Here is a 24,400-nt window from a genome sequence, read left to right on the forward strand (position 1 = left end):
GTATTTTTTCTTATTTAAAATAGGTGATTTTGCCCAGCTAAATTTAAAAATAAAATTTCTTGAAGCTGGTATCTATGAAGTTCCAATAATAATTACTGATTCAGGAAATCCTCCCAAATCCAATACTTCTGTTCTTCGAGTGAAAGTTTGCCAGTGTGACTCCAATGGAGATTGTACTGATGTTGATCGAATTGTGGGTGCTGGACTTGGAACAGGTGCTATTATTGCCATTCTACTTTGCATCATCATCTTGCTCAGTAAGTACATAGCTCTTAAAGTGAATAGCTCTGCATCAAAAATAAGAATTCTTAATTGCAAAAATGAATATGATTTTAAACATTATCTGGCAAAAGGTTGTTTCATTCAAAGATACCTATTCCAATTCCCTGAACATTTTCTCTACCATCACCTCTGAAAGAGACATCTAAATTTGAAAATGAAAATGAAGACTTGAGGGATTGTAAAAATTTTGTGCCAGAGTGCTAAGTGCTGTAATTTCACACACACACATTTTGGACATTCCTGACTTTTTTGCACTTATATTATGAATTAAATATTATAACATTTATTTTGTATTTTAACAAACTAGGTATATTGCTTCCATTTCTTTCCTTTACTTAAAATAAAAATAATGCAAACTTTTGCTAAGCATCTGTTAGATTGAGTATTCTCTCTTAAGAACTTTAGAATTGATGGTACAGCATGAGAGCCACTGTCACAGGACCACCCTGCATGGTGTGCCCTCATCAGTGAGGGGGCTGCACTCTATGAGCAAGGCAGAATTGAAGCAGCTCAAAGGAAACATGGAAGTTTAGAGTAAATACCCATGCTTACATGAACTATTTGTGCCCAACCTGTGGTAGAGCATTCTGAGCTCGTATTGATCTGTTCAGCCACAGTAGAACACACAATACTTTGACTCTAACATAATGATGTCATTTTGATCTTCTTCTATAATGAAGGACAAGAAACGACCAACTTCCTTGTAAGAGGTAATGATGTGAAATACCAAGATTAACAAGTGTAGGCATGAGCCCAAGGAGTTCACAGTCTACTTATGAGATATATCACTATCTCTCTCATTCACACACACCACACACACACACACACACACACACAAGGGTGCGTGTGCACGAGAGACATGAAATATAAAAGAGAATAGAACCAATACATTAAAATGATTCGAAGTGATGAGAATGAGGAAGTAATGATTATTTGCTTTTGGAGAAATGAAAGCAGTTCTTGGAGAAAATGGCATTTGAAGGATTTGAGGAGCACCCGGTCACACAGGAATTTTTTTTAGTATTTATTTACTTTACTTTTTTTTAATGAGCAGATTTCTTGAATGCTCATTGCTCTTTAACCTCAAGTCAAACATACAAGCAAAGCTAATGAATTAACTTTTACGTTAGTCTTTGAAAGCCATGAACAATAATAATTAGAGTGTAAACTTGTAGAAGTGGCAAAAATCTGGTGAAGTCATTAACTTAGCCCTTATTCCTTACTGCTTTTTCTAATAGAAGACAAATACTTCTTTAATAATACATCTTGAGCTAAGATTTCTTGGGGATCTACAAGATGAAATCACTCTGGCTCTTGATTGCCAACAGTGGATCTCATGATAAGCTCTCCTATTCATTTTTGGGCCCTAGTTGCTTCTTCAGAGAATATAAATAGCAGTTGGTTCTGCTTTGATCAAAAACCCTGAAGATCTTACTCTCCCAAATTGTTATTTTCTTCTTTTGGACTGTGCAAAAAGAGACTTTTGCTTCTTTTCTTTCTTAACTACATTAATCAATGAGAAACTTTGGAGGTCTTACCTTCCAGCTTCATTTATTTATTGTTTTCTTTGGTTTGTTTTTTGGAAAAGATCATTCTTGGCCTCTTTTCCTCATCTCTCTCTTATCTAACCTTAATCACTGGATGGACATTTTCTCAATCAAACTGTACCTTAGCTTTAAAAGGCCAATCTCTCCCACTACAGCCAATTCCATCTCCAGTTGATCCTGATCCATATCTGGCCCCTGGACCTAGATGGCTCTGGAGGAGAAAATGAGACTGGTGACTTTGCATACATCCCCCACCACCACCACCACCACCACTTAAATCTCATTCACTTGCATGTCATGGCATCCCCTCCCTGATGTCATGATCTTCTTTGAGAACAAAGGACAAACATCATCAATTAATCAACCTTTACTAATTATATAAAGATCATTTTTTCCATATATATTATATATATATATATATAAATTGATAATGGAAAAGTATTGCATGCTTCAACTTAGTACCTGTCTTTATATTGAAATTAGATGAAAAAAGTGCCTTTTTTTTTTAGAATCATTTTCCAATCAGCAGTTCAGTGGAATGCAGGAAATTAGCCATTGGAAGGTACTTTTGGCGCCACTTCTGAATATGGAGATTTAAAAAATAAATTGCCTAGGCTCTGTGTTTTATTGTAGAGCCGTAGTGGGATTTGGTTTATTGTGTGAATATGTTATACACCAATCACTTTTTGAAAATGTCAGCTATTTCCTTTATGTTTTCTCCATTTACAAGTGGTCTGGTAATTTTACATTTCACCCCCTTTTTTCTCAAGCAATTGCTGTGGGGGAGGGAGGGCCCAAGTGTATGTCCTATACTTTTAGCTATAATTTGAAACCTCTGTGCTGTACTCATAATCCATTCACATTAAATTTACTAACAGAACAATGCCAAATGAAATCATGTATCTGGATTTAAAAGAAAGATATTTATTTTTATGACCAATAGTAAAAATGTGCTAAAATTGTGGTCATTAATTTTTTTTTTTTCCTTCAGGATGTAAAGTGATCTCCTTAGGTTTTTCAAAAAAGACTTATTCTTAGATGTAGAATCAGGGTGAGATTGTTTTTCCAAATGAACTGTGGACATATGATTTTAGCTTGAAAAGAAAGCCTAGACAGAGCATAAATTGTTACAAAGTATGAGATTAATTTAAGGCAGAATTTTAATCAATGATTTTTAGCGTACTAAAATGGATGATACACTGGAGCTGATTTTATGTAATATCAACGCCTTTAGAGAATTACAGGTCCATGATCTGGCATAAAATAATGTGAAGTATGTATTGTGAATGTCCTAAAGGTATTCCATCATATGAACTAATTATTTTCAAGACAACTAATCTGAAATTCTTAAATTGGATTTGAAAAAGAAAGACAATATGGTACAGAAGAAAGAACTAAGTTCTTCTAGCTCCTCTAGCTACATAGCCATGGGCAGCTCACTTAATTTCATTCACTTGTTTCTTCAACTATAAAATGAGGACTACTAGATTTATAGTTTGCCATGAAGATTGAATTAAATACTGTATATGGTTATTACAAAAAAATTGTCTTAAAAACATGATAAAGTTTTCAGGATCTAGAAATAATAGTCCTATTATAATTTTTCTTTTTTCCTTTTTCTACTAGTTCTGGTTCTAATGTTTGTTGTATGGATGAAACGTCGTGATAAAGAGCGTCAAGCCAAACAGCTTTTGATTGACCCAGAAGATGATGTAAGAGACAATATTTTGAAATATGATGAGGAAGGTGGTGGAGAAGAAGACCAGGTGAGAAGCATGTTATAATTTAAAATATAAGATCACATAGTTATCACCATGCATCATGAGAGATGTGGGAAAGGATTACAAAATTAGTTGTCATCACTGAAATTTTCTTTGTCAAGCTATGAGTGACATAAAAGAATCACATTAGTTTTCTTGTATCTAATAGACCTGTACAATTCCTAAATGCATAGGAAATCATGATACATTAAGCTAAGTCCAGTTGGAGGAATTACATTCTAACTATATTTCAATCCAGTTTAATTCAGTAAACATTTATTAAGAATCTATTATATGTAAGATCCCATGCTAAGCACTTGACATATAGACAAATCACAAAGCTTTAGCATTGTGCCAGAAACACAGTAAGCACTTATTAAATGCTTATTGACTTGACTTGACAAGAGATATCCTTGCCCATATAGAACTTTGCTTTCTTCTGGGCTGAACAAAGTCAGCCAATAAACAATTTACTAAATGCTTACTATGTTTCAGTAAGTGCTGAACTATACAAGCAAAAGTAAAAGAAGGTGCCTGTCCTTTAGAGCTCACAGTCTAATAGTGGAGACAACATGCAAGTAACTGTAGAAATCGACTGTATACAAAATAAATAGGAAGTTAAACGTGCATCCAAAGTGATACAAATTAATTTTGGAAAAAAGAGAATGATCATAAAGACCCCTTATCTCATACTTGGATTATTGCAGTAACTTTCTAATTGGTCCTGCCTCAAGGCTCAGCTATCTGTTCTCCTTACAGTATTGCTATAGGAACATCAATTTGCAAGCATAAATTGGAGGAGGAACAAAACCAGAGGCAGGAAAACCAATTAACAGGCTATTTTAATAGTCTGGTTGAGAGATGGTAAGAACCTGAACCAAGGGAAAGTCTGTTTGAGTGGTTAGGAAGAAGGTGACAGATATAAGAGACTTTATGGAGAACTGGCAAGATTTAGCAACTGATTGGATCTGGGGATAGAGAGAGAAGAGAACTCTCAAAGATAACTCTCAAGGACTTGCAAACCAGGGGATTAGAAGTGTCTTGACTAGAAGTTTGGCACTAAAACTTAATTTGGGTTTCTGGGGGGAAATTCCAGTGCAGACCATTAAAGAGATGGTTAGTGAATATGTAGAAAAGAAAATGTTGACTAAAAATGATCCAATCTGACTTTATCAAGAATAGTTTATTCCAGATTAATTCCATCTTCCTTTTTGACACAATTACTAAGTTAATAGATGAAAGGAATGCCTCTCTCTGACTTTTATCAAAGCTATTACTAACCCATCTCATGCTCTTCTTGACATAAAGTTGATGCCAATACAACTCCACTGGATGACAAATCAGGATCAAAAGTATCTTCACAGGTATAAGAACTAGGTTGAATCACCTGAATTTCAATGGGGGATAGATGTAAGGTCATTTATACAAAGGTATAAAAAATGAATTTCTCAAATATAATATGTGGTAGGCACAAGTTAGATGGTGGTTGATCTAAAAAAAGACTTTGTAGTTTTAGTGAATTCTAAGCTCTGTATGAGTCAGCACTGCATTGAGATGGCCAAAAAAGTTAATGAGATCTTGGGCTGGATTAAGAGAATCCTCATATTTGCTGAATGTTTGGGGTTTTCTTTTCTTTTGTTTGTTTTATTTTTCTTTACTGTAAGAAATGACTCTCTGGAAATGAAAGGGGAAATATTGTATAAAATGAATATGATATAAAAAGATAGTAATAACATTTTTGAAGTTATCTGAGTAGGATCTCATGGAAGATCTTAGATGTTAAACACATTTTTATCTTGCATGTCTATGTGGGAGATGCATATATAAAATATATCATATTTTCATGAAAAGGAAGACTTTCCTTTCCTATTTGAACAAAGGACATGGGAAGCACTGTGACATCTTATAGTTAAGAAGAGATGATTTCAGGTCCTGTCTCTGACACATACTGGCCCTTTGTAAACACCATGCTTAACTGCTGAGTGACCCTGCCAACTTTTGTAGTATATATTAAAGACAAAGTACTGATCTGAGTTTCCGGAGGTGTCTCCATACTAGCAAATACTTATAGCAGTAAAATCATAGGTTTAGATTTCAAACTCTTACAAAAAATAGATAGTTTTAATCTGATGGGATCTAATGACATGCATAGCTTTATTTTTATATTCAGTGAAAAATAGACTATTTACTAGTGTCCTTTTGTTTGTTTTTTAAAAGACATCTTATTTTTAGGTCTTTTTGTTTACCCTTTTTATTTTCCCAGGATATATAAATTTGTCTGTACTCTTATCATGTTTATTCGTTCCCTTCTGTTGATTAATATCCTCGTGTTTCATGAGTCATAGCCATACAGTATTACTAGAAGAAACAGGGTTAAAAAGATGAAGTTTTATTTCAGAGAGAAGTTTGAGATCTTTTTGGTTTGTATAGAAAAAAATTTTTCCTTTGACCTTATTTCTTTCTGCTCAAGTACTTGTGAAACTCTTCATTGTATAGTTAATTTTTCTGTGACTTCTCTTATAGTCCATATTTCACTTAGCATTCATTTCCATTCAGCTCCCTTCTCTAATATAGTTATTTGATTTTTTTTCAAATTTGAAGGTCTTTTTTTCTATCCTATGTTCTGAAGTTACATTGTAACTTATCTGTACTATATTTTGAAGTTGATTTTAACTTTTATTTTTAGTACTTTATTTTTAGTGGTTTCCCCACAATGATAGTTATATAATCAAAGAGTAAGTAGAGGGTTTTTTTTTGGCAGCATTGTTTACATTAGAGGAACTTTATATTGCAAATAAAGTACAAATTGAGTGGAAATCATCAAAGGATCATAATTAGAGCTGAAAAGCGCCTTAAAAGCCACCTAGCATTTTATAGATGAAAAAAACATGCCCTATAAAGCTTAAAATGACTTGCCTATGGTCAGACATGATGCAGAATTTGATCCTAGATCTTCTGAATCTACTTTCCCCTATATTTTGAAGCCTACCAAATACACTGAAAAAGTTCAAAATACAGATGAAATATCCTCTAATGGAGGGAATAGATTCAGAAGCTGATATTAGTGTATTTACATTCATAGATGGGAAAAAAAAACCCAAGTTTTTGGTTCTCATTCTTTAATCACCCAAACTTCTTTCATTATCTTTAATAGACTTATGGAAGTCATTAATACCATTTTAAAAATTCAACTGTAAGAGATTCTCAAAATTGAATGAATTTTGTTATCTTTTGAATTCTTTTTGGTTTTTGTTTGTTTGTTTATTTTGTTTTGTTTTGTTTTTTAGGCCAGAAAACCAAGCCAGTGAAGTGGTTTCATCTGGCCAGAATTTAAACCACCCGCTTATTTTGTAACTCAGGGTCATTTCATAGTTATAGTTTTCAAAACCTCACTCATTGAGCTATTGCCACATATTTAAAATGAGGCATCACCAGTGCCAAGATACACACATAGTCGTTTTTGTGCTTGCCAACAAACAATTTTAAGCTTCAGTGGGAAAAAATTTCTGCCTGATAAAGTGAAATATTTGACTCTTCTACATAGTACAGAATATAGTTTATGTTAATCATTGAAGTAGAGCAGAGGGAGCTATTTTATTGTTCAGGTTTCCATTTCTTAGTAAGGTATCTTTTTATCATATTCAATATATGTAGTTTCCTTCATTTTAAGTTATACTTTATTCCATTCTGTCAGTTTTTCTTCATTTTATGGATTTGCTTTTTCCTTTTTCATGCTTGAATGAAACAGCATATATCTGAAAATATTAGTTTCTAACTGAATTTAAACTTGCTTTCTTCTCTTTTCCCTAAATTGACTTTATATATCTGTTTCTTTGAATTGTTAGGAGAAAAAGATTTTTGAGTACAATATGTTTTAATACATTACAAAGTAAAGGAGTTAATCACATAATGAATGGGATCTAACTTGCTGTTTTCCTCTATATTCCATTTAATTATTTAAAAAAAGAGGTTAAGGTTTGGAAAACATAGTTCTTTATTCGCTAGTGTTATGACACTGATTCTGCTGAGCGTTTTGATTCTTAGGTAGTTCATTCACTATTGCTGATTATAATCTTTTACTTTTGTAAAGAACTTTTTCAAATAGTTTTTCTAATCACTAAGATTCTATTACAATGATGATGTTAAAGAATAGCCATAGCAATGCTATGTTATATTACAACCTTACCAAGTAGATTTCAAATGTATAGGTGGTCAATTTCTGGGCTCATGAGCACCTATTTCCAAGACTTTCCAATGGAATTATTCTTAGGAATTTTGTGTATTCTTCCCTAAAACCTCTAATACCTTTGGATCATTTGAATTTTCCCCAATTATAATTGTTAAACCATCCAACACATACCCAATATCTCCTATGGTAGAAATACTTTGTTTCTTTTGATCCATCAATTCTTTAAGTGACAATGGTCTTCTAAGATTGTCTTAGTTCCAGGACCTTTTGGTGTGGTGCATTCTAAACCTTGGAACTCTCACTTTGCAGGAAAGAGAGACCATTTGATCTTGTTTCCCTGATCTACAAAAGTCTTTTTAATTTGAGTATGGATTTGTGTGGAGATGTTAGGTTTGCCTTCAGAGACTAAAATTGTTGCTTTTTATTTCATAGCTTCTTAGATTATCAGAGAATGAAGGCAGGCTCCAATACAATTTTGTCTGACTCTGGCCTCCAGCTGCAGGTTCTGTTGCTTGTCCATCAGACTCAACAGAAGCAGTCAATCTAGGAGACCCACACTCTGATAGATACTTCTGTTTTGAAAGTAGGCTTTGTTTCTGTGCAGGTGTGGGGAGTTGAGTATGCATAGATGATCAACTGGATAGAAACTTGTATCTCAGTTTGAATCTTGGAAGTTTCCAGAGCAATGCTGTTTTCCAAGGGTGTAATATCTCTTAGCAGGCTATAATATGGTATCTAAAGTAAGGTTAACTCTTCCAAATTAAAACTTTCCAAGTCCTTAATCTAATTAATGCCCTAAGATAAGCCTCAGTTATCCTCTATGTTCATCTTTTGTTTATTTGTATAAGTATATGTCCCTCAAAGAGAGCTTCCATTTTAAGGTGAGAGACTATAAACAATTATGTTGTACTAGATACATACAGTGTAAGTGGAAGATAATCACAAGAAAAACTCTACCATGGACAGGCAGCAGGGGAGAACTCAGAATTACTCTTGAGTAGGTGTGATACAGGCTGTCTTGAAGGAGGTCTGAAGGTTGAAATAAGGAGGGAGAGCATTCTGGGTTGAAGAAATCACTACTGAAAAGGCAGTTGGGAGGTGGATGACATGTATAAGTAATAGCAAGGAAAGCAGAAGAACTAGATTGTAAAATATGTAAAAGAGGCAAATATAAAAAGACTGGAAAAGTAGGAAGGGGTTGGGATGTGAAGGACTTGTGGAGGTTTCTACTTTACAAGCAAACACACATTATATTTCCCACACTAGCATCATTTTGCAACCTCAAAACATCATTAACATATCACAAATAAACCATATCCCAGCTTAGCAATTCAAAACCCTATTGTGTCATTCTGCTGACCTCCCAAATCCCAAGTTTCTATGGAATGAATTTTCCCTTAAGGCATTGTTTCATATAATATGCTTTCATAGACCCAATTAACTATTTTAGGTTTATTCAATAGGCAGCAGGGAACTAATAAAGATTTGAAGACTGGGGAGAGTCATTACCAAACTACTGAGTAAGAAAAATTAGTTTGGCAGTTATCTAAAAAGGGAGTTAAGGGATTGGGGGTGAGAGAGAATATTGCCCTAATTAGAAGCTTATCCTGGTAATCTAGATAGTTGGTAAAGGAAGGTCATGTTCTAAGAACAGTAAAGGTTCCATATGTGTGAATAATGTGAGAGTGGCTACCTGTCCTGTAAAAGGTTTATATGTATTCTGAATGTCCAAAGAAGGCAGAACTAGGACTGGATATATAATCTTTGAATAGGATGCCTGAAGCCATAAAAATTGAAACCAATGGTTGGGGACAAATGAGATGAAAGCCAAGGACAGAATCCTGAGGAACATCCACCTTTAAAGGGCTAGGAAAGAGTCAGAAAAAGAAGACAATGCAGTTTGAGAGATAGAAGTAGAATTGTGTTCATAAAGCCAAAGGAGAAAAGAATATATGAACAGGAAGTGATAATCAGCGGCGTCCAAAAATCACAGAAGAACTGAAAAAGTTGCCTACTTGGTGAATATTCTTGGTAAATAAGGAGACAACTACTAACCTTTGAGAGATATTAGTGCAGGAAAGCTAGGATGCAAGGAACTGATAATGAGGGAAAACATAAGTATGGCTATGGATGACTTTTTTCGATTAGTAGCAAAAGTAAGAGAAGGATGAGGTAGTAGTTTGATGGAATTGAAAAATTAAAGAAAGGATTTCTTTTTCAAGCATTGGGAAAATGATTGAAACTCAGTTTCCCTGGGGAGAAATTAGTGGAAAGGAAGAGTTTGATGGTTGACCCAAGGTCCCTGAGGAAGTGGGATAAAATGAATTCAGAGGTCTGAACAGTGGGATGAATGGTAGTGGCAAGAGGGAGATAATTTTTCTTCTGTGATTGGAAAGGAGAACAGAATAAGTGATGATAGAAAACAGTTAAAAGAAGCAAAATCATGCACTGGATATTCCAGTGGACTTAGGATAAGGAACTTGAGTTGGAGTCCTGCCTCAGATACTTAATAGTTATGTAATAAATGAAGGGGTTGGAATTGACCTCTGAGGTCCTTTCTAATTCTAAATCGATAATCATGTTACCCCCTTAGTTTCCTCCTAGATCTAAATCTTCCAGTCACTAAGTTTTGAGAAATAAAGTAGGCAAAGCTTGTGGTGGTTTAATTTTGTTCTCAAAATAGGAAGCTAAGTCATCAGCTTTAAATGTGGGAAACTATAAGACAAGACAATAAATAATTGGAATATTTAGTATAGTCAAACAAGAGTAGAAGGATCATTAAGCCAAGGCACATTTAAGATGATGCAACATAACTTTATAGTGGATGAAATCAGCTCAATTTTATGATAGTGTCTTGTGATGCTTAGCTACCTGGAACAAGAGCATCAAGTGGTGGGATGATGCAGAGTGGCAGGTCAGGAAGAAATGAAAATGAGGTGGTAAAGAACACTGGAATATTGAGTAATGAAATATTAAATTAGCAGACCATGATGTCAAGACAAGAAATGGAAGCAAGTAAAATTAATGCAAAATAGATTAGAAGAATATAGGTGACTCATCTTATAATACCTACTAAATATCTTGATTATTAAAATATTAATATTGAAAGTAATAAAAACATTTTCAGTAGATAATAAATTGGAAATTAGTTTGATCTCAATTTCACAAAATACATGAATTTTTTCTTGATCATTTTGTTACTTATTACAGAATAAAATTTGACATCAATTTTTTTATCAAATCTTACTTTTTAAATTCAGACTGACTAAATTGAATTTAAGAGTTTTTTAAATGCTATTGAAACAAATCCTTAATTTTATGACAAGTAGTAGTGGTGCTAAAAATTTGAAGCCAGGATAGTTAAACATATGTCATATTTAAAACACTAAAGGCTCAACTATAAAGTCCTCTAAAATAAAACTAATACTTCGTTCATTAGCTTGTCTTTCATCAAGAGATTGGGTAAAAGTTATGATGGATATAGTAAAAAATAATAATGCTCTTTTTATTGCTTTTTTCATTTATTTTCTTATGACCAATGCTATGAAAACGTCATCATTTGCTAATAAAATACATATAATAGTCATTTATTAATTGGATAGCATTGTTCCAGACACCATGGAACATACATACATACATAGGTGTGTATATATATGTATGTATATAATCAGCATTAAGATAGAAATTAAGGTTAACTAAGACAAAGTTCTGAGCCCATTCAATTTATTGTTATTTTGAACATGCTCAGAACTTTATACCTCATTTTGCCTTAATTTAAATCTTAACATCAGCAAAAGGGAGTGATGTAATTTCATGATACATTTTAAAAGATGTAAAATTTTTAGACATGGAAAAGATGTATTCATTCCCCAGTCATTAGTCCCATTATATGGTGCTTTCTATATACAAATGAATAGGTAGTATTTCTGTTAACTGCATTGTTCAGTCATTACATTGATATCTGCCAAACTAATTCAGCAAGTATTTATTGACCATCTTTCATTGGTAAAGCATTATGCTAGGGACCATAGATGCTAAGGCAAAAATGAAACCTTTCCTGCTCCCAAGGAATTTATATTCTATTACAAAGATGTAAAATAAGTGGGATAACAAAGACTTTGCATGGAAAGTAGAACCTAAGCTAAAGAGATGGAGATAGGGAGAGGCAGTGAATTCCAGGGATGGGGGACAATCTGGGCAAAAGTACAGAACTTGGAAAAGGAAAACTGAGTTAAAAAAATACTAATAAAAGTTTATTTTATTCATAAAGAAGAATAATATAAAATGTAAATTTATCTATTCAGGACTAATAATGTAGAGGGCTTGAAATGTCAGACTAATGAATTTGCAGATCATTTTGGAGAATATAAGGAGTTAGTGAAGATTTTTGATCAGGGAGTCATTTGGTCAGACCCAAGTTCTAAGATTATTTTAACATGCATGTGAAAATTAATTTAAAGAAGAGAAATGCTGGAACTATATAGAGATGAATTAGATAATTGCATAAATCCAAGTGCAAGATCTAGTAAGGGCCTGAACTAAGGTAATGACATCTCTAGTAGAGATAAGGGAATGGATATGCAGATGTGGTCAAAATAGATTGGAGAAGACTTGGCAAATACTGGGCTCAAAAACAAAAGAAAGAACAATCAAAGATAACCAATTGACCAAATTTCTATTCATAGACCAAGTTGAGGTATAGGTCTTACTATTTGAAAATGTGATTAGCTGGAGAGTGAGGGTGGGGTGATACTAAAAATTTTTTTCAAAAATCATTAAAATTTACAAAAAGCATACATTAATATTTTGTTGGTTAATATTTATTTTCTCAAAATATCAGGTTGAAACAAATACATTTTAGATGTTTTTCATATACTTTCACCGTAAGCAGAACAACTGGTCAAAATCATTCATCTCCTAATATTATTGTAGGAAAAAAATAAACAATTCTGAAATGCTGAGCAGCTGAATTGAAACAAATCTCACATGGTCATCTCCATAATGAAATTAAATTAAAGAACAGGATGTCCTTTGTTACCCATGGTCATTCAGTGAGTGGGGTCAATTAGCAGGATCCTTCCCATCTCATGTTATATGACTAGTTTTTCAGTTTTAGTATTTTAAATAAAATTTTTAGTTATATTAGTTAATATTTCATTATTATTGATTTTTCCCCCTTTCAAAAGATTTACTTACTGGATTTAAAAGATTCTTAGTGGAATGTTATGTCTGAAGGCAAAAAAAAATTTCTGAGTAATGTATGTTTATATTTTACAGTAGAATTCAGTGGGGAAGAAATTCTGGTATATAAAATTCCTAAAGACAACTTTTCTGAAACTCAGTACTTCTTTGTGTTAAGGAGTATCTATAGCTTTAGATCATCTCTTTGAATTCTAGGGTTATTTCTTTTTCTTTTTAAACCTACCATCTAGTACATCATACTTTTGCACAAAGTAGGTGTTTAATAAATTCTTGGTTACTGACATGAAGTATTTGTCAATAGGGCTCTGAATCATTTGTGGTTCCTCATTGTCTTGATAAAATACAAGTCCTATTATCTGGCTTTCTAACACTTTCTAAACTGTCCAGATTTCTTTCACATTATTCCTTTTTTTATAGCCAAATTGACTTACTGTTTCTCATACTGGGAATTTCAGCTATTGCATAGACAATCATTGTTACAGGTACATTTAATTAGCCCTGGAAATTGGTTCATTATCTCATTTGTGTAAAGTCATGAGGACCCATGGCTTAGTTGGCAGCATTAGAGTGATAGCATATTGCCATCTTCTTGTTACTTACCTTTCAGGATTGTTGTAATGAAAGCACTTGAAAGCATCATATGAATGGAAGCATTTTCAAAAATTATGATCATTTATTTTCATGTACTGAGCTGTGGAGGGCAGTATACAAAAGTTCTTACTCTGGTGCTTCTCTCTTGATTCTTGGAGCTTTTCTAGACATTCCTTTTCTTTGCATGAGGAAGAGTTTCCTTCACTGAATTATTTCCATGTACTTCCTTTTCATGCTTATTTCACCTTCTAGAACATTCCAACATTTAAAAATTAAGAATGATCTAAATACTATGCATAATTTTAAATATTGATTATTCCCATGGGAGGGAAGCTGTTTGAGGTAATATTTTCTTACTTGAAGAAATGTATGATTATTCTTTATCTCTAAAATCCTTTACTTTTCTAGTGGCACATACCCAGGTCTCAGCTTATGAGGCTTCACTTGCATTAGCGATGGACCTTTACATAATTTCATGACATTGTTCCTGCCTTCTTGATGTAGGCCTGCCACTGCATTTTATTTACATGCATTGGTGTAAATTCTGCTCAGGTAGCATAAGACATTCTGCTCAAGTAGATCCTGCATAGTATTGTGATAAGCATGGAAGCATGAAATCATCCTCAAATGCAGTTAGCAGTGGATGCAGGCACTCTTACAAATTATTGCTCAAGAGACCAGAACTTAAGTATATGCCCATTGTAGCAGATTATTTAATGCAAACTAAATTTTCTAAAGTATCTTAATGTACCATTTTCTGGATTGGCAAAAATTATAGCAAGTGGTTCCTTTTAGTTATACAAGTAAACTTAGCTGCTACCCTTTATCTTAGGGCAGCTAGATGGTGCAGAGAGCTCAAGCCCTGGGCCTCAAGTCAGGAAGACCCAAGTTCAAATCAAGCCTCAGACACTTACTAGCTGCATGACCCTGGGCAAGCATTTAACCTTATTTGTCTCACTTTCCTCATCATGAAAATAAACTGGGGAAGGAAATGGCAAACTACTGCAGTAACTGCCAAGAAAACCACAAATGGAGTCACAAAGAGTTAAACAATACTGGAACAACTGAACAACAATTAGGCTTACTGCATTGCCCCCAAACCCAGAAATCAATAAATAAAACTCATCCTGCCTCCTCAAAGAACTGACTTCTAATTTATTCTCACATAAGATTAGCATCATCTATTTTATCTTTATGTTTTCTTGATGACTTTTGCCTTCTGTCACTGGAAAACTGAAAAGAACATAGGCTCTGGAATGAAAGGACCTGGATTCAGATACCACATTTGATACTGATTAACTGTGAGACATTGGACAAGTCACCTAACCTTCTCAGAGACTCAATTTCCAAATCTGGGAAATGAGAAGGCTAGAGTAGATGACATCTAACTTCCCTTCAAGTCTTTAATTCTATGATTTCCTCCTGTCTTCTGAATTGAATCCTTCCTGTGACAACTCAACAAAAATACCAAGTATCAAAAATATCAAATATCAAGTCTTATAATATATACAATATTCTACTTGACAGTTTCCCTCCTCCCTCCCCCATTCCCTATGAGCATGGAAATATATTGCATGATCTTTGCTTTGGATCTTAATGGAGTATTTTATTATTGAGTATTCAGCTACCTTTTAGTATTCATTTCTTTACAGTTATATTCGTTGTGTATATTGTTCTCTTGGTTCTGCTTATTTTGCTCTGCATCCATTTATACAAATTTTACCTTATTTCTTATTTGCTCATTCGTGTAATTCCTCATGAAATATTCAATTTATGTAATATAGCTTTTGTTGTTGGTTTTCTGCCATTCCCTAACTGTGATAGGCACCAAATTTATTCCTATTTTTTTTGATAACACAAAGCATGCTGCTATCAATATTTTGGTCGGTTATTGAATGCTTTTTTCTGACTTTGACTTCCTTAGGAGTAGCATCATTGAATTTTAGAGTATAGACAGTTAAGCCACATTTTTTGCCTCATTGAAAAATGAATTTCAGAAAGTTAAGAATGCAAATCATCTTCACCATAGATGCCTTACCATACCTATCTCCTTTAACTATTTTTTATTCTTCCCTTTTTGCATTAGGTAAACTTAAATCTAAAAGTTGTTTTAATTTATATTTTCCCATCTAGAGGTAGCATAGCATGGTGACTAGAGAGCTATTTTCAATAATGGTTCCATCAACCTGGACAAATCACTGGTTTAACCTCTCAGTTCCCTTAAGCCCCCCAGGGGTTGTAGGGAAGCTGAAGACATATATGCACTGATAGAATTTCCTCACCTAAAATGTTCCTATACAGATCCAGGGTCTATTATTTCTCTTACTGCTAATGATTTGGAACATTGTTTTTATGTGGTCATTTGCCATTTGTAATTCTTCTTTTGAAAATTTAATCATTTCCTTTAACCATTTTTATCTGTTGGGCAATGGGTCAATCATATCCTTTGAAAATTTATTGGGCAATGATTCCTGGTCTCATAATTAAGTCAGTTTCTTGTATTTTTAAACCAGGTTTTTAATGATAATATTTTATGAAAGGGTTTTTCTACTACATGATTTTTCCTCTAATTTTCATTTATTTTATTCATGTAAAAGTCTTTAAATTTTAGTATAGCCAAGATGATTTATTTTAATTTTTATGATTTCCTTTATCCTTTGTTTGGGTTAGTGTTTTATGTGGTCTAGAGTTACCCTAAAAATCTGAGTTCCCACAGACTTGGTTCAGTCATAGGGAACTGACCACACAGACTCCATGAATTGTAACCTATCTTTAAAAACTGTGGGGAATATATAAAATAAAACTTAGGTGTAACTCATGTCTAGAGTTTTCAAAATGTGGAACGGCAAAGTTCCTGACTGCAAAGGTACTCAGGCTACAATATATATATTAGGTTTGGAAACAACTTTTGATGTCCTCCAGCACAGAAAATACAAAAGATTCAAAGAACTCATCACAGCCTATGAACACATTGTGAAAGCTAAAAACACTATAATAACCCATCCAGTTTACTAAGAACCAGTTTAAAAAAAAGGGCTGGGAATGGTAGACACACTCTATGGAAATGGTAAACAAACATTTCCCATTCTTTCACCTTAGACTTGCAGTGTCTAGATAACTCTCACAGATAAGGAGGATTAACTACCTGCAGATATCCTGCCACAGGATGGCAACTTCTAGATAGTTTTCTTTCTTTTACACATTGTATGCTAGTGGGGAAATCACCTTCTGAGAGAGACCAGTGCTCAAACTCAGGAAGTCTTGAGCTTAAAATTCTCATTCTTTTAGAAATTATCAGTAAAACAAACAAGAAGTATTTATTACATCATTTCTCTATGGCAGACACTCTTCTGGTCATTGGGAATATAAAGGAAACAAGGAGATGGTTTGAGAGAAATGATTATTAGAAACCAATAGTTTGAAGATATTCAGAACTCTTGCAAAGACTTTCAAAGTCCTGATTTTGAAAATTTTGATCTCTAGGACATTACTGATAAAGAGAATGAATTAACTGTCTTTAATGGTGGTTGTTAAACCCCATCCAACCTTACAAGGAATTTAAGATGGGAAGCCCATTGTTTTCTACTAAAGTTTAGGTGGAGACTGATCTTTTTATCTAGATAATCAAAGACTGGAGTAGTCTAAGTATAGAGGTAGTTTCTCAGTCTGAGGATAACTTGATGTTACTCTTAGGCCCTCATTGAACACCTCTTCTTTGAAGGGTATATAAACTGGCAACCCCACCGCCATGATTGTCTTTAGTGTAAAAGAGATGACCAAATGACCATCTTTTTATAAATAATATTTATTGATAAAAATGTTTTAAATGCCCCCAAACTATGTTTCAAACATTTTTAATTGTCACATTCTGTGCCTTCAAAAATCTAATAGTAAGAGGCAATTGACTGTGGATAGAGCACCAGTCCTGGAGTGAGGAGGAGTTCAAATTTGACCTCAGACACTTAATTTAGCTGTTTGACGTTGGGCAAGTCACTTAACCCCATTGCCTTGCCAAAAAAAACCTCACATTCTGCAGGTGGAGAAAACATATATGTAACCCAGACACAAATAAGTAGACACAAACTAAATGCAAAGTCATTTTAAGGAGGAGGCACTAGTAGCTGAGGGATCTGGGCAGGTTCATATAGTAGGTGACAATAGAACTGAACTTTGAAAGAAACTAGGAATTCTCTGATATAAAAGTAAAATAAATCCATCATGGGCATGGAGAACAGTCTTGCAAAAGCACAGAGATGGAAAAATGTAGTTATCAGATGTGAGGAACTGCAAGAAGGTCAATTTGACTGGATTGAAGAGTAAATATTACAAAATAAAGGTGGAGAGGTCATTTAGAACCAACTGTCAAAGACTTCAAAGGCATGCATTTTATCCTAGAGGCAGTGATGATGTTTATTAAACACAGGTGTATCTTGATTAGAAATGCTTTAGAAGCATTATTTTGATCAGTGAAGTGAAATTTGAAAGGGGAAGGATCTGAAGCAGGGAGATCAATTAGACGATTATAATTTATTGGGAGGCTAGGTGGCACAGTGGATAAAGCACCAGCCCTGGAGTCAGGAGTACCTGGGTTCAAATCTGGTCTCATACACTTAATAATTACCTAGCTTTGTGGCCTTGGGCAAGCCACTTAACCCCGTTGCCTTGTAAAAACCTAACAAAACAAAACAAAAAGATTATAATTTATTGAGAGATGAGTTCAGTTGAGATCTGAGAGGTCATGTGAATAGGAATAAGATATGAAAGTAGAAATGACAAGAATTAACGACAAGGTATGATCCATAAGGCTGAGAATGTCCTTTTTATTATTTCTGCCCCATGATCAAAAAAAGGAACAAAAGAGGAAGACAGCTAGGAACTAAAAGTTCAGAAATTCCCTTTTCAAGCTATCCTAGACAAGTAAAGCCTAGTCCATTTTCTGTTCATGGAATAGAAGAAGAAGAAGAAGAAGAAAGATAACCCCTCATAATGCCCCACAGACCCCCTACATATCCTCTTTGCAGCCCTCTGGTCTAGGAGTTCAGGGCAGAACATATGAAGAGGGAGTGTTCATACACTGAGTGACAGTTCACAGAGGAGGTAGCTATGCTAAAAGGAATGATGAGAAGTTTGGTTTCAGAAAAACCTGGGAAGATGTCTATGAACTGTTGCTAAGTTGAATAAATAAAACCAGGAGAACACTGAACATAGAAATAACAATATTCTAATAGTGTTCACCTGTGAAAGATTTAGCTACTTTAATCATTACAGTGATCCCAGACATCCCAGAGGATCATGATGAAAATGCTTTCTACTTCCAGAGAGAGAACTGTTGAACTTTTGAATGCAGATTAAAGCACACTTTTTTTTACTTGGGTTAAAAATTGGGGGGGGGATGCTGTTTGTTTTGTTTTTGGCAGCATGGTTAATAGGGAAAGATGTTTGTATGACTTCACATGTATAATGGATATCCTATTGCTTTCCTTCTCAGTAGGTGGAAGAGGAATTGGAGAGAAGGAAAGAATTTAAAACTCAGATTTTTTTTTAAAATAAAGAAAAAATAAGGGGGGGGGGATCCATACTGACTCTCATTAGGCCAGATATCAAGAAACAGCCAGACATACTGAGTATCAATCAAAATTTTCTGTGTCTACTGATCCAAGTGCTAAGGCAATATATCTAAAGGTACCTCACCCCCAACCAAGGTCTATGAATGGCCTGGATGAGGACATAGTATAGTATAATTGTGGAAAATTGTGAAAATTGATCCAGTTCATATATCATTTTTTAAGCTTAGACTGGTATTTAATTGAAGCTATTTTTCTAAACTTTGCCAAACTGCCTTAAAATTTCTCCCATCATTTTTATTTTATTTTTTAAATTTTATTCATTAGGGGCAGCAAGGTGGTGCAGTGGATAGCGTACTGGCTCTGGAGTCATGAGGACTTGAGTTCAAATGTGGTCTCAGACACTTAATAATTATTTAGCTGTGTGAATTTGGACAGGTCACTTAACCCTTCTGCCTTGTTAAAAAAAAACTTAAAAAAAAACCCTAAATTTTATTTATATAAGGCAGTGGCATTATTAAGTGTCTGAGGCTGGATTTGAATTGAGGTTCTCCTGACTCCAGGGTCAATGTTCTATCCACTGTGCCACTTAACTGCCCCCCATCAGCATTCTTGCTTTTAAAAAAAAGTAATTTTTGTTTTATAAAATGAAGAGGTTATCCCAAAGAGATCAAAAAAGGGTAAAGGATCTATTTGTACAAAAATGTTTAAAGCAGCTCTCTTTGAAGTGGCAAAAATAAAAAATCAGAAATTGAGGGGCTATCCCTCACTTTCGGAATGACTGAACAAAGTTACAGTATATGATTTTAATGGAATACTACTGTAAATGGCAAACAGTGATTTCAGAAAAACCTGGGAAGTCTTATATGAGCTAATATAAAGTGAAGTGAGCAAAACCAGGAGAACATTGTACACAGTAGCAATACAGCGATCCAAGACAGTTCCAAAGGATTCATGATGAAAAATGCTGAGCCCCTCTAGAGAAATAACTGATGGATTTTAAATACAGATTGAAGCATACTATTTTCACTTTATTTTTTCTTCTTTGGTTTTGTGTCTTCTTTAATATTATGACTAATATGAAATGTTTTATGTGATGGAACATGTATTAAATTGTTTTTATTTGTAGGGAAAAGGGGCAGGTGACAGAGAAAAGGAGAAAATATGAAACTCAAATTTTTATTGAAAATTGTCTTTACTTGTAAAAAAAAAAGAGGTACTACATCACCCTAAGCAAGTCATGTCTTTGTACTTCAAGGACTGTCTCCCTTTAGTATTTGTATCCCCAGAATCTATTTAAGGGCTTGACATTGTTAGTGCCTAATATATATTTTTCTTTCATTCATGCATTTGTTAATACTACCTCATTTGTAAATCAATTCTTTTTTTTTCAGTTTTTTTTGTGGTAAGGCAGTGGGGTTAAGTGACTTGCCCAAAGCCACACAGCTAGGTCATTATTAAGTGTATGAGGCCGGGTTTGAACTCAGGTCCTCCTGACTCCAGGGCCGGTGCTCTATCCACTGCGCCACCTAGCCTCCCCTGTAAATTGATTCTTACAGCACTCTGAAGTTTACACAATGCTTCCTTACTAACAGACAGATAATGCAATTATCCTTAGGTTCATTATATAGATGAAACAGGCTTGGTGAAGTTACATGACTTAAGAACAATATGTCATGTAAATGGTAATTCCAGATCTCCCTTTCAAGATTTCTGATTCTGCATTTAGTGTTCTTTTCATTAATCTACACTGCTTGTTTTCATTGAAACTTTCATTCAAAAATAATGACTTTAAACCACTTGTGAAGATTGGAAGGCATTGCACCATATGTCCAGAAACACTGTAAGACATGCACTATCTCCAGAGATTTTTTTTATAAGCTGGACAAGAAATGTGGGACAATTTTGCTAAGACAATTTTCCTTGGGAGTAAAACCATGTACTGGATGAACTCTTGAAGGCTTTGTTCTCCCTATAATTCTGTATATAATTTTTATGTTGCATATTATAATTTGTGTATTTTCTTGAATACTGTATGTTTAACATCATATGATCTTAAAGCTATGTAAATTAAGAGGTTCAAATAGGTTGACCACCTTTCATAAGATAGAAACTTGACTGTAGGGTGTTGTCTTTTTCAGAGGAAGAGACTGGATGAATGTAGGATGAAAAAAAGTGTGTCTTTGTGTGTGTTTGTGTGTGTGTGTGTGTGTGTGTGTGTGTGTGTGTGTGTGAGAGAGAGAGAGAGAGAGAGAGAGAGAGAGAGAGAGAGAGAGAGATACCTTAATTGTGGTTTTCTGGAACTAAAATTTTCTTCCTCATATTTGACACCAGTATAAGAAAGCTATAGCAATAAGGAGTGTAAAGAATACAATCTGTCCTGGTTTCTCACTTTTTATAGTGCATTTTTAAGTAAGTCAACCTTTAAAATTAGTCATGCTTGTGCATCAGGCATCAATAACAGAACAAACTGTGATATTTAGAAGTCAATGAATTATTATTGGCACAATCAAATAATTTTGGCTAATTTTTTGAGCACTTTCTATTCTAGACACAATGCTGGTAATTAATGAAGCAATGACCTGACCCCTGATACCTTAGAGAAATTTCCTAGTTGTAGGGAAATCTTCATTTATAGTGTATACATTTTACTGTTCTATACAATTTTTTTTTATAATTACACAATAAAATATGTTTTGGAAGGAAGTGAATCAGTTGTATGCATTAGAAATGTCTCTAGATTAATTCTGTATTGTGTAATGAGAAGCATTCCTGGTATAATGGAATATATAAGATTAGGTATCAGAAGACCTGAATTTAGTCCTTGACTCTGACCATCAAAATCTGAATTTCTCTTAAGTTTAAATCTCCAGGTTTCTCATCATTTATGTTGGGAAAACATTATCAAGTCCATTTATCTCAATAGTTACTGTGCAAACCAATTACATTGGGGCAGCTAGGTGGCACAGTGGATAGAGTTACCAGCCTTGGAGTCAGGAAGACCCGGGTTTAAATCTGGCCTCAGACACTTAATAATTGCCTAGCTGTGTGACCTTGGGCAAGTCACTCTTAACCCCATTGCCTTAAATAAAATTAAAAAACAAAAAACTGAAGGAAACCAATTAGATTATTTTATTAAAAACAGTGTGAAGCTTAAAGGCTCTCTATATTCGCCTGATATTGTTTGTGGTTATGGTGGTGATAATGGTAGTACCAATAGTAATATAGTTATCTCTTCCACATCATTGCATCTCTGCCACATTGCAATTTCAGTATATCATGGGTCAGCAAAAGAAATTAAACGGGAATTTGGGAGGTGTTTTGCAGAAGTCACAAATGATCTGTGAAAACTGACAGATGAAACAAAAACTATGACCAACCATTTAATCCAAACTTTATATTAAGTTACTATAAACACCCCATAAAAGAAAAAATCAAGACTTCTCTGTTATGAAAGGATGGCCAAAAAGCTTTTTTGCAGATTTTCCAGATTGAGAGAATGCTGTACTCCTAACCCCATGATACAGAAGGGTGAGCACACTATAGTGGTAGTATATCCTTTTAACTTTTTCAGTGGGTACCATTGTCAAATATTACATGAAGTTAAAAGGAGAATAAGGGCTGGAAAAAGAAGACCATATTTGGCATTTAATGGGCTCAATTCAGCAAACATTATAAGGCCCTACCAGGGTAAGTAGGTGGCCCAGTAGATAAAGAACCAGACCTAGAGTCAAGAAGTCTTGCATTCAAATGTGACCTCAGACACTATCTCCTTGATCCTATTTGCCTCAGTTTCCTCAAGTTGAAGAAGGAAATGTCAAAACCACTCCAGCTCTTTGCCAAAAAGACCCCAAACGGGGTCATGAAAGGTCATGTATGACTTTTTCAGTCTGAATAGTATCAGTGTCTAGGAAACTGTAATATATAGACACTAAGTTCACAGTTGAGGAAGCAATTTTATTAGAGTGGCAGTGTTATCAGATTGCAGTGGGGAGGCAGTGGGTATAGACAATTTCTATAAGTCTAACAATGAAATGGGGGAAGATACTGAATGAGAAGATAGTATAAAAGAGTAATAGAGAGTGAGAGTGTCTGGTGAATATATATATATATATATATATATATATATATATATATATTTGTGTGTGTGTATATGTGTGTATGAGAGAGAAAATGAAAATGAGAGGATTTGATGATGGTAGAACTCTTGATGAAGATCGGGAGTCAAAAGATTGCCTTTGGCTAGGAAAGAGGTCATCTGGCTATCTGATATTGCATCAGAAAAGTGGAATAAGAAGTCACAGGGATTTAAGATACAGAGGAATCCAGAGAATATGACCTCATTCTCTCTAGTAGAATAAGATAAATATATGAGCATGTATTCTGAGAAACAGGAATTTATTTGTAACAGAGCTGGAACTATAAAGATTATCATTTGTATATCTTGAGTTTTTTTTTTTTTTATCTTGTGAAAAATTTCAGGCTAGATTAGATTTGGACACTTGGATTGTATAGAATAGAACCGAATTTCCACACATTCTAGAAATGTGGAGGAGAAGGATTCTGTGATCTTCTCAATGTAACATTTTGCAATATTCCATTTCTGGATTGAGTGCTTAAAATATTTGCTTAAGGCTAAACTATTGGTGAAGTTTTATATTGCTGGCCGTTGATTTACCTGTATATTATCCTTTTGGCTGCTGAAATGGAACCCAAAGAGAATGCTGAGGCACCCATCTGTGCTTTTTTTGTTTTCTTCACAGGTCTTGGCTTTGATTTTTGTAAGAGACAAAATAGTCTATTTTTCTGACAAAATAAAGTATGGTTGACTAAGCGGTAGATTTAGGTACTTCCTTCTATAAAGCCCTTAAGTCCATAGAAAATCTAAGACTTTGGGCAATGAGAATCATAATTGTAAACTGAACACAGTCAAATTTAGTCTTACACAAAATGAGTATTAGTATTTTCTCCCCTGGAAGTGTGAAGTATGGCAACATATGGCAAAACCCACATTACATCCCGGTGAAATAGAATATTTAGCAAATATTTTTGGTTCCTATATAAACAACAATGTTTTGTGATTAATTTGACAATTTCCAAAAAATGTACATAAATTTATAAAACTTTCAGAAGAATTTAAGTTATGTTGTATTTTGTACCACTTTTGCCTTAGAGAGGGCTAACCCCATTTGTTAGTGGGGGGGAAAATTTTGAATGGTCCCTATTAATATCTTTGCCTTGTACTCTACATCTATATTTTCTAGG

At 34.1% G+C, this 24,400-nt stretch overlaps 1 protein-coding gene across 1 annotated transcript in view; it reads left to right on the forward strand.

Moving 5' to 3' along the window:
• CDH2 (cadherin 2) overlaps positions 1 to 24,400 on the forward strand; it is a 250,692-nt gene that overhangs the window by 206,884 nt on the left and 19,408 nt on the right. The window contains exons 12-13 of the mRNA XM_074207320.1: positions 24 to 257; positions 3,456 to 3,595. Of these exons, the coding sequence (XP_074063421.1) occupies positions 24 to 257; positions 3,456 to 3,595 (374 nt within the window). The remainder of the gene's footprint in view (positions 1 to 23; positions 258 to 3,455; positions 3,596 to 24,400) is intronic.

The sequence above is a fragment of the Macrotis lagotis genome, chromosome X (genome assembly GCF_037893015.1).
Source record: "Macrotis lagotis isolate mMagLag1 chromosome X, bilby.v1.9.chrom.fasta, whole genome shotgun sequence".
Classification (NCBI taxonomy): domain Eukaryota; kingdom Metazoa; phylum Chordata; class Mammalia; order Peramelemorphia; family Peramelidae; genus Macrotis; species Macrotis lagotis.